The 14,864-nt window shown below is 40.3% G+C and overlaps 1 protein-coding gene across 2 annotated transcripts in view; it reads left to right on the top strand.

Moving 5' to 3' along the window:
* The window catches only part of LOC126253642 (cyclin-dependent kinase 12), a 178,531-nt gene that overhangs the window by 131,655 nt on the left and 32,012 nt on the right, over window positions 1–14,864 (top strand). Inside the window, exon 14 of one of the 2 annotated variants that reach the window (XM_049955143.1) lies at window positions 7,423–7,936. The exons of the other annotated variant lie outside the window; for it this stretch is intronic. Within the exon in view, the coding sequence (XP_049811100.1) occupies window positions 7,423–7,520 (98 nt within the window). The 3' untranslated portion in view covers window positions 7,521–7,936. Of the gene's footprint in view, window positions 1–7,422; window positions 7,937–14,864 lie in introns of those variants that run through there. 2 annotated transcript variants of the gene reach the window in all.

Raw genomic sequence — 14,864 nt, forward strand, 5'->3', positions numbered from 1 at the left:
GGACATTGAGATGAGCTGGGAGCTGTGGCTGTGGAGGATGGCATACTTCTGACCATCCCGAGACAACAGGTAAACCCTTTGGAAAACTGCTACCAGGGCGTATGTCCAGGCCTGAGGGCTTGTGTGGGGGTGATGATGGCGACGGTGGATCCACATCCAATGGGTCAGTGAGCAGGGATGGTGGGGGTGAGGGCGTATTGTCCTCGTGGATGCCCTGGTGGTACCGGCGGGTGGCTGTGAAGGCAGTGCAGTCCTGTGAGGCCATAAATCTGAGGGAAGAAAAGCAGCAGAATCACGGGGAAAATGACATGCAAGAATTTGGTTCTGGTGGCGACACTGCACACCATCGGCACCTGCAATCAAATACATAAAAGAGCCAATGCGTTCCTGGATCACGCCTCTTTCCCAGCGCCCATGGTTTCCATAAACCCTGAAAAGAACAAGACCGCATGAAGCAAAACGATACTTGTGGAACATTGGCAGCACAGGATGCTGAGGTAGGTGTAGCAAGTGTAGAAGTGTCCGATGGTGGCGGTCGTGCAGAAGTTCCACCAGTGATGGTACGTCGTTTGGGCGGGAGCAATAGGAGGCGAGAAAGAGTTGCAGCACCTGTTCCCATGTGTGGGTGATGCGAAGCTTGGGCATTTGTTGTTTAAAAGTGTGCGCAATGCGTTCTGCTTCTCCGTTGGACTGTGAGTGAAACGGAGCACTTGTTAGATGGTGAATGCCATATCATTCACAAAACTGTTCAATGTCACATGAAGTGAACTGTGGTCATTGTCTGACACAAGTACTTACACGAAACCTTCTATCCAAAATATGGAGGACGACATTTGAATTGTGCTAAGTGATGTAGTAGCAGCCATAGCCACTGCAAATGGGAACTTGGCTGAAAGAGTCTACCACTATGAGCCAATCAGTGTTCCAAAATGGTTCTGCAAAGTCAATGTGCGCTCATTGCTATAACGATTGGTCCTAGGCCAAGCTGCGAATGTCTGTGGTGGAGCAGACTGGTTTTCCACGCATGCATGACACTGTGACATCATCTGTTCAATATGGGTGTCCATGCCCTGCCAAGTACAGTGCTGGCGCACTAACTGTTTAGTGTGCTCAATTCCCTAATGTCCATGATGGAGCAATCCCAATACATCCTTTTGCAACACTCTGGGAATAAGGACACGCGATTCTCCACCATTATTTTGAACTAGACTCACACCTTGTTGTACTGAAAGATTATGCCAGTGAGCAAAATATTGGCACACTATGGAGTTCTCAATACTGTTCAATGAGGAGGCCAAGATGTGTTAATGTAATGCAACAGAATCTTGAGATCTGGGTCTGCTTCCATAGCCTGTGCAATTTTTCTGTTGTGCAAGGGAAAAGATTCCAGCAATTCAGAGTCCTGTGCATCAATTTGGCAAAAAGATGCGGCAGATGCATCAAAATCAGAGTCTGGGCCAATCGAAGGTGCGAGAGGGTGTCTCCATTGCCATGCTTGGCCGTAGGTCTGTACACAATTTCATACTGATGCTGTGAAAGCAAGAAAGCACAACATTGCAATTTTGGAACAGTGCATGTAGGAACCGACTTTGGTGGATGAAACAATGACTGGAAAGGCTTGTGATCTGTCACTAATAAGAACTTGCAACCATACAAATAGTGATGGAATTTTCTCACACCATACATAGTAGTGAGAACTTCTTTTTCAGAGTGCCGAGTTTGAATTAACAACTCTTTGAGGCAAAAGCAATCGATCTCTCCTGTGCACCAATTCTGTGTGAAAGCACAGCACCGATTCCTTAGGAAGAAGCATTGACTTGCTAAACTAAATGCACTAAACATCTGTTGCTGAGCAGGGCATTTTTGACACACACTAAAGGCACATTTTTGTGATGCAAGCAACGCAATGGAGCTGCGATCTGTGAGGCATTTGGTTCTGAACCGAATGTAGTATGTCACCTTGCCTAGTACTGACTGTAGTTCAGACACATTGTGAGGAACAAGCAGGTCACAGATTGCAAGCAGATGAGATTGGGAGGGGTGCACTATCTGACTGTTTATCACATGTAGTTCAGTTTGAAAAGAGTCATACTTTTCTAGACGATACTAGGGTCCTGCTTCTGACAACACTCAAAAAATAGTATGCAAATTGGCAATGTGTTCCTCTGGTGCATGACCTGAGACGACAATAACGATGAGGTAGTTTGAACAAAATGGCACTTTTGCAGTCAGCTTTTCCAAGCCCATTGAAAAATGGCAGGTGCAGAGGCACTGCCAGAGGGCAAATGCAAATACTTAAACAGTCCCAAGTGTGTATTTATGACAAACACTTCCTGTGATTCTTCATCCAACGGAATTTGCAAGTAGGCATCACACAAATCTGTCTTAGAAAAATAGCATCCTTCACCAAGCCTGTCCATGAGTTCCTCAGGGCGAGGTAATGTATAAGTGTCAACCACTTTTTGTGGGTTGACTGCAGACTTGAAGTCAACACAAATGTGAATGCAATCAGAAGGCTTAGGCAACAAAACGAGACACTTGCCCATTATAAAGCTTGAATGGGAGCAATTACATCATTATCTGCAATTGTTTCAATTCACTGGATACTTTGCCGCTTAATGCAATGGTATTGGGGTGAGCCCGGAAAAACTTGGGCTGTGCAATGTTTTTCAATGTAATATGCATTACAAAGTTAGTAGCTTTTCCTATTCCTTCTGAATATAGTCCAGGAAATTCTTTGATCAAGCTAGCTGCACTGCCTTTTTATATAAAATCAGATACTGAAAGTACATTGTCGTGGATGCGAAGTCCAAACAAATCAAAGGCATCTGAATGGAACATGTTCTCACTGTCTCTTGATTTCAACACAAGAAAGTTCACTGACCTAGTGTGAGATTTGTAAGTGGCAGGCAAACTACACCATCCAAGCACTGGGATTTCCTGTCTGTTGTAAGCAGTGAGGCACTTGCTAGATTTAGAAAGGCATGGTGAATCTAACTGTTCATATGTGGCACAATTAAGCAAAGTTACTGAGGCACCTGTGTCTAACTGAAAGTTCACATGACGGCCAGCAATCCTTAGTGAGAGAAATAGTTTGTTAGAACATCATTGCACAGCACTAGGGTGAGAAGGAGGCACAACCTTAATTTTAATTTTGTCAGAATCTGTTGTAGGTTTTGGAAACAAAGTATTCACTGCATGTGCATGATCTTGTTTTTTCTCGGAGCAGGCAAAATTGACATTTTGGTGCTGTTGCAAACAAATTGTTTGGACATGGCCTTTTTTTCCACATTAACACGTTGCATTATGTAATGGGCAATCCTCTCTTTTATGGCAAGCAAAACATCTAGAGCAAGACTTCACTAAATTCACAGGCTTGTTTACATGTCTATGTGGCTGTCTGCACGGCTACATACATGCTTGTTGTTGTGGCTACTTGGGGCGGTCGTGAACAAGATGCAACTCAACCTGACAAATCGAGACCTGGTCAAACTTACCAGCTGATATGGCACCTGTATCATATTGCTCTAAGATTCGCAATACTTGGGGAAGTGATAGATCAGAGTACTTGAAGATCTGTTCCTGTATTCTAATATGAGGGACATTGAATGTTATTGCATCCCATATCATTAAATCACTGTAAAAGTTGCTGCAACTACACTTGAATTTACACTTCCTGGTCATGCCCATTAATTCAATGTGCCATGGTCAGTATGTCTATTCTGGCTTTTTCTGCAAATGAAAGAACTGATATCTAGCTGCAGCTACTTGGACTTGCTCTTCACAATATTTAGTTACTGCAGTGATTACTTGGTCGTAGCTGAGTTCATTGGAAGGAAGTATTGTAGCTTTACAGTGTCTTAAACACAATGGACTTGACAATGTGCTTGGAACTGAGTCAGGTATTTGAGCCATTCTTCTGCTGATTCCTTAAATTGCTGGAATGGTGGTGTACCAGTCGGTGGCACCTGTTGGGCTGGTCGGTTGGTCAGTTGTGGTTATGTGGCAGATGAAGCTTGAGCAGCCAGTAGTTATACTGTTGTCAGTAGGGTAGCAATTTGTTGGTTAGATCCATCACACTGGCCGTCTGCAGCTGAGACATGGGGGCAGGGGATGGAGGGGGCAGGGAATTCACGGATTATGCAAGTGCATTATATAAAAAAGCAAACAAAGTACTGTTGTAGCCTGTGATGGGCTCTGCAACTATACTGACAGGTGCCAAGTGGAAGAGTGAGTTAATTGAGGTCCTCTGTTCAGTGGTGGTGGCCTAATTAGTGCTGTCAAAAGGGCTTTGGCGGCGTGTTGCTTGTCGGTGTGTCTGGCCTCTCTCATGATAGGAGCACTTGATCCAGTGCCTGCTGTTGATCTCCGCACTACATCTTTGCTGACCAGTGTGTTGGCGACAGCTTACACAAGATGAATCTTACATGTGACTTGAATGAAGTCAACTTTGCAAAATTTTCATAATTTATTGTAAATCCAGTATCCACTGGATATTCACCTACCACCTGGTATCTGGCCAGATAGTAAAATTAGCCTGGGTATGGCAGATACTAGATAGTTGTTGGGTGTACATTTCATCCCTAAATACGACTAATGGCTGATATTAAACTTATGCAGCACAAATGATCATAGGTTTGTTTGTTTTTATGAAATAGTGTCATGGAGATGCTGGATAAACTGAATGTCCAGATGCTTGAAGACAGATACAAACTATCTCGTGAAAGCCTACTTACACAGTTTTAAGAACCAATTTTAAATGAATAATCAAGCAATACACTGCAACCATCTATGTATCACTTCCATGGGGGCTAGTAAAGAGAAGATTTGACTAATTATAGTGTGTACCGAGGCGTTGAAGCAAACAATCTTTCCGCATTCTGCACACTAGTGGAATGGGAAGAAGTGCTAGTAACAGGTAGGGTGGGAAGCACTGTTTACAGCTTACAGTGGTTTGCAGAGTTTAAATATTGATATTGAAGCTTCCCTTTCAATTCTATAACTGATAGCAAATGAATAGAGCTTTTGATAACGTCAGGTTGAAATTTCTACAAAAGGTGACACTCTTGCCAGTCTTGACCAAATGCATGGAAGTGTACCAGAGTTCAGTGATTCTCAATACTTTTAGTGTGATCCTGTTGGTGTCTTTGCGTATTAAGTGCTTCTGAAACACTGTGCATAGAATTAGTGTTAGTGCATAGAACAAGTGTTGATGAAGTTCAATGAGACATTCTCAGATATATTTTGAGAGTGAAAACCCCCAGAAAGGAAGATGTATGGGTTCATGTTTCCATCAGGTTCATAGTTCCAACTTGTCACAAATTTTAAACCAATAGATACTTCTGAAAGAATCAAGTAGCGGTGTCTCACTTTACTGTGTGTAAGTTTGAACACAAGGAATCAAGAAACTTCAAAGGTGTGTATGTGTGTGTGTGTGTGTGTGGGGGGGGGGGGGGGGGGGGGAACTCACTGCATTCATAGCTTTCAGTAAGCCGTACATGCATCCTAGTTTGTGCCAACCAAGTGGTATATGTATGTCAGGGAGCTCAGTGTTCATCAGGTGGGTTCAAGTTTGGCCACAGATCTTACAACTATTATAAACACTCAGAGTGCCTCAGCTGAACCACAGAGAGTATCAAGCACCTACCACAGAAAAGGATGACTAAAATTAGTAATGGGGCTCATTTCACAAGACAAAATGTGTTTCTGGTTTTAAAAGGAAAGCAGCGTGGTTTTATTTTGATAGCTGAAACTGATAAATCAATTCAGGTGGAAGTACTAATAAAATTAGAAAAAGAAGGGTGAATTAAAGGTAGAAGTTGAGATGCACTACTCGCTCAATTCTATCAAGGGCATATTCGCATAGCGTGATATAATGGAAATGGGTACCTTGTAAATTAAAGAAGAATGGGCATCAGAGGGAATAGTCAACATGAGAGAAATGACATGAAGGAATAATGAAGAGTGGCAGAAGACAATCGTTCTCCTTGTAACTTTCTATACTCAGTCACAACCTGAGTATGTCACAACAGGCTCCCTGTGTCTTATCAATATGCCTTATTTATGCAGAGATATGGTGTTGTGAAACTAAATTTCAAAGCTATGCTGCCGGGCAATGTGAATGTGTGGTGCACATTGACAAAAGTTGTTAATGAAGCTAATCAATTTTGGCACATTCCAACTTTTTTACCATGAAACTATAAGTTGCGTGTGTTTTCAGGATAGCTTTATGCCATGAATAGGTGCTGATGGGATATAAATAATATCATTTTAAGAATGTAGTATGAGATGCTTCAATATTTGAGTAATTTTTGTTCGTGATATGAACATCGAAGAATTGATGGGTGTCACAGCTATTGAGCGAAATGCATTTAAAAGAAAATACGTACACAAATCAACTAAGAAAAGGTAAAAATCTGGCCATGGGACTGGTGATGTGTACATCCCAAAATTTACATGGTTTACTTTATTGGATTTAGTATTGAGCAAAACTGTTGCAGAAGGAAAAGCTATACAACTTTGGTAAGCTGAACTCCGTATTTAATATTATTTTATTTGATTTTCTGAGATAAATTAATGTCTATTAATTTCTTAAATGCTGCCATAGCATTGACCTGCCTTCAAGAAAATAGTTAGCAAACCATTCTCTTCTTAATCTGGCCTGCTTCAAATACTCAATCCTGCCAGATTGCAGCTCCACATAGTCAGTCCCTCTGGGTTTATGCTCCTCCTTGTGCCCAACTTGTGGTCTTTACTGTAGTCATCTTCTTCATATATTAACTGTAGCTGTACATGCCACAGTGGAGATGTTTTGCGCCAGCAGTTATGAATCACAAATGTAGCTCTACCGTTTTATGTCATTTATGTATGGCTGAAATGGTACTGGCTTTTTATGCAAGCACACTGTAGAAATCAAAACTATGAATTAATTTTTCACATGATATGCTTGTAAGTCAGTGGACCATGCTTTGAGGAAGGCTCCGTGAAATAAGGAGTTAAAGGAAATGTATCAACACCAAGTAGCATTGTATATTTTGGACTGTGTAGCTGATTTTAGAATACTGCTGCATAAATGCTACCTCCGGAAAGCCTTAAAAGCTTCACCTATTTTAACATACAAGGAGCAGTAATTATTGTCTTATACAGCAAGGGGAACAATGTTAAATGTGCCCTTGTAGCTGTGGAGTTTTGAAACAGTTTTTGATGGAGACTTTCATCACAACATGTTTCCCAGCAACTATAGTGAAACTTGAAAAGTGTAACTGGATGTTGAAGCCCTTAATTAAAATCCTTCTCAGTTTGACATATCTGTAAGGAAAAGCAGATTTCATATCACAGTTCTGTGGTTCATAATAATGCTACTTAGATCTCATGCAGTATGCTTCAGCTTAATTCATGACAACCAAATTCTTTTCCTTCCAGGATGCAGGAGTGAATCCTACTTGTTGAGAAACAAACTGGCATGGTTTGGAGGATGCAGTAATTTTACAAAAATCACCCACAGTGAGAACTGTAGGTGAAGGTACTGAAGCTGGACTTGTGCTGTCCAGCAGCAGATCATCTTTAATGTCACAAAGCTCTCTTGCAAAGAGGAAGCAATCTATGAAAATAAAGATTACTTTTTGCATTTGGAAAATCAGTAGATGCTCTTAGAGCAGGCCTGAGGAAACATACAAAGCAGCCAGCTCCACTAAGAGTGTTGCTGTGCAAATGGGGAATCTGTCCTTTAATACAATGTGGAACTAATGGTAGAAATACAAAATATTATCTCTGCAAAGCAAAAAGCTTTCATGCCTGTAAGAGGGAGAAATGGAGCTTCTGGCCTGGAAGACTTTCATGCTGAAAAGGTGGCAGATGTGTTACAGTAACATATGATTATGGTGGTGTACTGTGAAACTGTTTTGTAAGAACTGCAAGCACTTTATGTTGCATCTATTACATTATATTTTTGTTCTGTATCCTATTCAAGTGAAAAGTAAATAAAAACTTGGAAGTTGAAAATGTTTATATGTGTTCCGCTTTGTATATTACACTATCTTCTTTCCTTTTACTTGTTGATCTATGTAAGAAAATACGTGAAATGTTTTGATGCCATTCATAGATGGTTGAAATTGCTGTAGTCTTCTGACATTTCAACGAGGTTGCTAGCACTCAACATGCCGTCTCTCTAACCAGTCACTAATTCAAACATATTTCTGTGTCTTCTTCTTTTTCTTTTGGTTTGATTTCAAGGAGAGAAGCATTGTCTCTGCCATTGCTAGTTTAGATGGCAAAATCTTCATCTCGTAGCTGAGAGTGGTGCTTTGGTATTCACAAAAAGTGAAAACTGAAGGGTACACTAATGTGTAGACAGCCACATACAAAACTAGTTTTGCATTGCTGGTTTCTCGAATCTAGTTTCACAATTTAGTGTCTCTTTGTAATTTATGCTTTACATCCAAAAACCTATATGGTGTTACAAATGCCATTATTTTAGCCCTATATCAAAGATTTGTAAAAAAAAATTAATGTGTAGAAAATATGGAATGGCTGTCTATTAACCTGCCTCTGGCTGCCCACCTCCAGCCATGCACATCAACTGCTCTGCCACCCACTCTGGCGACAAGACTGCCTAATATTCAACAAGGAGAAAAAAATTCAAGAAATAAAAGTGACAAAAATGGATGCCATGTGCAGACAACCAGTAACCTCCATTGTTTTCCATCTATTTTGCTTGTTTGATGAAGAAGCCTGTCCCTAAAGTAGAAATTTTGATGAGAAACAATACCCATTGAAGTAGGAACAAATGACTGTACATGGATCTACAGTTTTACTTGCAAAAGTAAACAAGGTAAGGAAACAGCAACCCATGCAGTTACAATAAAAGAAAAAAAGTCAAATTTAAAATTATGTTTAGAGAAAACAATGTGAATATGAAGTGCCTTCCAACAAACACATTGCCCATCATCCATGAAGCAGAAAGAGACTTGGGAACGGGCATAAAATGTTAATTATAGGCAGTCCCAGGTATCATAAGTATGATATTGACACAACTGACTAATGAGGACATCATGAGCCTAGATGCCTTGACATCAGAACTGCTGAGCCCCTCCATGTCCCCCCATCAGTTGGTGGCTGTGCACCCCAATACAAAGTTGGTCAAAAATTAAAAACGCAGTGCTAAAACAGATTCTATCAATCAGTGGAATATTAAGGGGGAGGATATTGAGACTACTCGTAGAGGAAGAACATTTCTGTGTATGTTTTTAAGATATTCCTTCCTGAAAGACTGATGCTTCTCTACTTGGAGGCTATAGTTTCCATAGAATAGGTGATGTTACCAGTGATACACCAAAAAACGTGTGGTTGGCGAGATCTGTTTGTTCATCAAGGATACGTATCTCTCCTCACTTATGCCCTTAACCACAACACTGCAAATAGTGCTGTCACAATTCATGCTCATGATAACAAACCAGTGAGTTTTATGTACTGCTTGCCACCCAAGCTTTTCAACAGTGTCCATCAGAAAACTTACTGCTGAGCTCCTCATGTCTTCCTTCTTTTTGAAGACTCTAATGTCTGTAATGCGCTATGGGATTCTATCATTATCTGTCCCAGGTGTCAAGTGACTGAGGCTTTCACACAAACTTAGCACATCTTGGTGATGAACATGATCATTGATTTATTTTTGTACAGCTGCACGGTCAGCTAAAGTCATAGACCTCTCATTTTGCTCACCTACTTTTGCAGATACTGTTCAGCAGAATGTGAATCACACAACCTGTATTGAAGTAACTACTTTTCCATTTGGATCCATCTGCTAGACAGAGCAGATTCTGCAAGCAAGGTGCTGAAATTGATACTTCATAGGCAGTTACTTGTTTTCAGACAACATGAAGTGTCTACACCTTGGCAGATTACATCACAATTGCTATCCACAGGCAGTTGACATTTACAGTGATCTGTACCAAAGTCATCAGAAAAACCTCTGAGATGGCCTACCCATTGGTAGAATGACAAGTGTCATTCTGCAGTAAGGGACAGGTGAGCTGCTATGCGAAGTTTCAGGCAGTGCCAACATTGCTGAAAACCTCTCAACATTTCGGGTGTCAAGGGTGAAACTGAGGAGAATAATTAAGAGGATAAGAAGAGGTCATTGTAAGCATTCTCAAATGCTGTCAGCAGGTCCAAATTGCAAGAAAACTCCAGTAAGCAATGAGGAATATTTGCAGGTGACATTTGAGACTACCTATAGCAGCTGTAGAAGATTAGAGGTTGTCTCCTCATATCAGGGAACATCACCCAGTCAATGGTTGACTTTTATAAGCTTTCTGTCACTATCTGGTGACACACTAAGGAGTGATTGTGATTCTTGTTCCACTAACATTGTAGAACTGCCCCTTCTTCCTGTGGGAACTGGATTCTGTATAGTCCACAGCTTGTCATATTGTGACCTGTGATGATCCGTTAACATACGGCATACTAAAGCAGTTGAACCAATGGTTGGAGCAAATCCTCTTTCAGCTTTTAAATATATTTGATTGACAAAAATATTTCTCAGCTCTTGGAAAGAAGTCAGTTTTGATCTTACAATTAGGAAAGGACAGTACTTGCTTCAGAAGTCATAAGAATCTCTCTTATGAATTATATATGAAACCCAATAGTGGTGCATGGTCAATAGGTGCATAATATGGGTTCATGTAATTCTACCACTATAATGTCATTTTCACTGAGTGTTTAGGAAGTATCGCTCCACCATTAGTAACTTGACACTGCTAGAAGTGGTAATTCAATAGGCTTTTGATGGAAGAAACATATTTATCTTTATTATTTGACGTGGAAAAGTCTACGGTAGTACTTGTAGGCATGACAGTCTGCTGCAGCTCCATGAATACAGTTTCCATGGACATCTGCCCACATTCATGTGGCCATTTCTATTGGAAAGATTCTATGTTCTAGAGTCATGACTATCCTAACTAAACACTTTAAGAAGAACTGTATCCCATAAGAGCAGGTTTTAAGTGTAACCATGTTCTTCCGTATGATAAACAGTATTACATTCATGGGAAGAAGTCCTGTACAGTGCTCCTTAGTACTAGATGATTTCTCCATTTTCTGCGCATCCTCTAGCCTCCTGGTACACTAACTTCAAATAACTTGTGGAAATGCAGGTGGGTAATGTCCTCAACAACAGCCAGTGTTTCAACGGCTGAGCACCCCATCATTTTGTAGACATAAATGCTATGACAGTTTGATGTACAGAGCATTTTAAATCCTAAGTTGTTGAGGTTGCACCTGCCCAAAAACCAAAATACAGCATATGCAGAAAGACAATAAATACTGCAAACAACTAGTGCTATCATATAACCAAAGATGAGCAATGCTAGACATTATCAGTAGTGAAATAGAAATCAGCAACAGGTGAGCAAGTAGTGCTAACTCTGTCCCTCTATTGTTTAACCAGGTAGACAGCAGGATTCCAACCAGAATGTAGGTAAACGCCCCCATCTTTATTTATAAGGTCACTTGCTATTTTAATGTCAGCCGTTCACTTAATGACACTATCCCAGTAAATTGAATTGCACACCAGACACTCTGTGTTGTTATATTCCATAGGATAACTGGTACGAAGGGAGTGTTCTACAGTCCCAGATTTGTTTGGCTGTCGTAAAAACGTGTGATGCTTGTGCTTTATATAATGGCTCTGCATGGTCCTACTAGTATGACCAATGTATGGCAAGCCACAATTGCAGGGGATACATTAGACACTCATCTTAGGCAAACGAAAGTCATCCTACACAGACCCTAAAAGGGCTGTAATCTCAAATAGTTGTTGAAAACACATTTCCAGTTGTGTTTCCTCATTATACTACCAATCCTGTTGGAAATACTGTCTAGATAAGGAAGAAAAGCTGTAAACTTCAAAGCCACTTCATTATTCTCATCACTCACCCAATTCACAGTTTGTCAATAGCACAAATAATATTTGATCTGTCTCAAATTATACATTTTCTGGTGAAAGGTAACATCAAATTAGGCTGATACAGCTGACAAACTTTCAGGAGCTGAGATGATATGGAACCTGTGAACTGGAATATGAAGTATCATTTCATGCTGAGCCAAATAACAACTGTCAGCCTGAATACACAAATTGGTGTGAGATGGTTCCTATAAACAAATTGTTTCAGCATACCATCATCTCTCCTCCTGACCAACACATCAAAGAATGGAAGGCAATCATCTTTTACAGCTCCATAGTGAAGTGAATATTCAGGATGACAGAATTGAGAAGTTTTAAAAATTGTGCACATTCTCACCACCAAAAGGCCAAAAACAGAAGTGTCATCTACATATCTAAAAACAGCAGGTAGGTATTGACCCCATTGACTCCAGGGCACATTCTTTGAAATTTCCCATAAAAAGATGGACAACAATAGATGACAAAGAGCTCCTTGCAAAACATTCTGGCCACTGAATAAAACATTTGTGAAAGACAATACATATTAAAAGAGGTTATTTAGTTAACACCAAATCTACTCTTAGTTAACCATAATGAGTCCAACAGAGGAACACAAGAGAAGGTTCAAATGGTTCAAATGGCTCTGAGCACTATGGGACTTAACATCTGAGGTCATCAGTCCCCTAGAACTTAGAACTACTTAAACCTGACTAACCTAAGGACAACACACACATCCATGCCCGAGGCAGGATTCGAACCTGCGACCGTAGAGTCGCGTGGTTCCAGAATGAAGCACTTAGAACCACTTGGCCATTCTGGTCGGCACAAGAGAAGGGGAAGACCACATCAAAACTAAGTAAATCAATAGAATGAATTGCCAAATTCTGAATACAATGTGCACTCTGATCTACTAGTGGGCCTAACAATGTTTTGCTACATTATATGTTGGAGAAACTATTTTACTGAATAGGCCTAAGAGGGAGCATTTTCTTACGGATCTCTGGAATGCTGTGTAATCTGAGGTGGACCACAAAATAAGAGTTAAGACTTATGATAGTATCATGTGGCAAGGAAGGGTTTTAGTCTTCCTCTAAATCCTTTGTGTTGGATGAGCACTTGAGTCTGAGATATTGTAGATCATATAGTAAACACTGCATTTTCTGAGCATAATCCCACTTCTCCAACACAACTCTAGCATTGTACTTGCCTGCAGATAGGCTAATACTCAGATCCAACCTGAGAAATGCAAAGCAGATCTCCAAGCTGCCATTGAGATTAAACTAACAAGTGTCTTTATAAACAGAGGTGAAGGTTTTTGCCTAAATTCTGCTTAATCCTGCTCTCTCTCAAGTTAAATATTGAAGGGACAGGTAGAGATACCTGCTCATCTGTTGCTGGCTAATGTTTAATTATCAATAATGTCTGATGTTGATCATCCTCGGTTGTGTAGTGTATCTAGATGGTTACGGTGTGAGTTATCATCTTGTATACGCTATAGTTTGATTTCCCCACTGGCACAGCCTCACGCACTGAATTTTTTAACTGACATGCGAAGTGAATTCTCATTGCAACTGAAAATGATGGTGTGTTATGTCAGAGTACTGATGATTGTCAAGGATGTTACCCGACTGCTTTCCCATATTCATTTAAACATTCAGTATGCTGAAAGAAGTTTAAGATTCACATATAGAACCTTATTTGTTGAATTACCCAACTACCTGTTCAACATTTACTCAACAACTGTTCACAGGCATTCTGGCTGTTTGAGATCAATGTGAGGCAGATCCTTGATATTCCACAGTCCGATGGAATTGTAGTCAAAAGTCAGGGGTGCAGTTAGTGATCCCTCTTTATACAGGATGACACAAAAAACTGGAACATTTCCAAAGTCCAATAAGACTAGAAGTGATGGAGAAAATAAATTGTATTCATAGTAACTGAAATCTTACAACTTTGCCATTTACGAATCATTGATGGCATTTATGATTTTTTAAAAATTACGTCCTCCTTTATGAATACATACGTGAAATCTCTTGTTGAGACTTCTCATTGACCGCTGCAACATCTCAGCTGAGATACTGTGAATTGCATCCCAAGTTCTCTGTTTTAACTCATCAAGGGTTCTTGGTTGATTCGTATAGACTTTGTTCTTGAGGTAGCCCCACAAGAAAACATCAATAACTGATAAATCTGGCAATCTAGAGGCCAGGGAATGCTACCAAACCATGAGATCACACGGCTGCCGAACAATTCTTGCACGTGTGCCATTGATTTCCGTGCAGTGTGTGATGTCACTCCGTCCTGTTGAAACCAGTCTTTTTGAATGTTTGGAAAGTTGTTCAATGCATGTGTAGCAAAAGTTCGTAACATCTCCATGTAACGATTGGCATTGACAGTTATTTTGTTTCCCTGTTCATTTGTGAAAAAAATATAGCTCAATAATCCCATGTGATGAAACACCACACCATACTGTCACTTTACTAGCGTGTAAAAGGATGCTCATGAACATCATTAGGATCTGTGTTTGCCCAGTAAAGGTAGTTCTGTTTATTCACATACCCTGTGAGATGAAAATGTGCCTTATCTGACATCCAAAACTTGTTTAGATATTTGTCATCATTGTTTACTTTTGTTATCATTTGTTGACAGAATCCTAATCGTAACCAGTAATTGTTGTCCTTCAATTGTTGCATCATCTGTAGTTTTTATGGATGAAATTTTAAATCGAGATGAAGAATTCTGCAAACACTCTCCTGGGACATTCCAACCACTGCTGCTTGCTTATGAACTGAACGCCATGGGCTGCGTAAGACAGACTCGTGCACAACATCAATGTTCACTGGAGAACACACACTTCTTGGTAATCTTGTTGGTTTCTTCTTGAGGACAGATCCAGTCTCTTCAGAGTTCTTAATCCAACATTTTA

The sequence above is a fragment of the Schistocerca nitens genome, chromosome 4 (assembly GCF_023898315.1).
Source record: "Schistocerca nitens isolate TAMUIC-IGC-003100 chromosome 4, iqSchNite1.1, whole genome shotgun sequence".
Lineage (NCBI taxonomy): Eukaryota > Metazoa > Arthropoda > Insecta > Orthoptera > Acrididae > Schistocerca > Schistocerca nitens.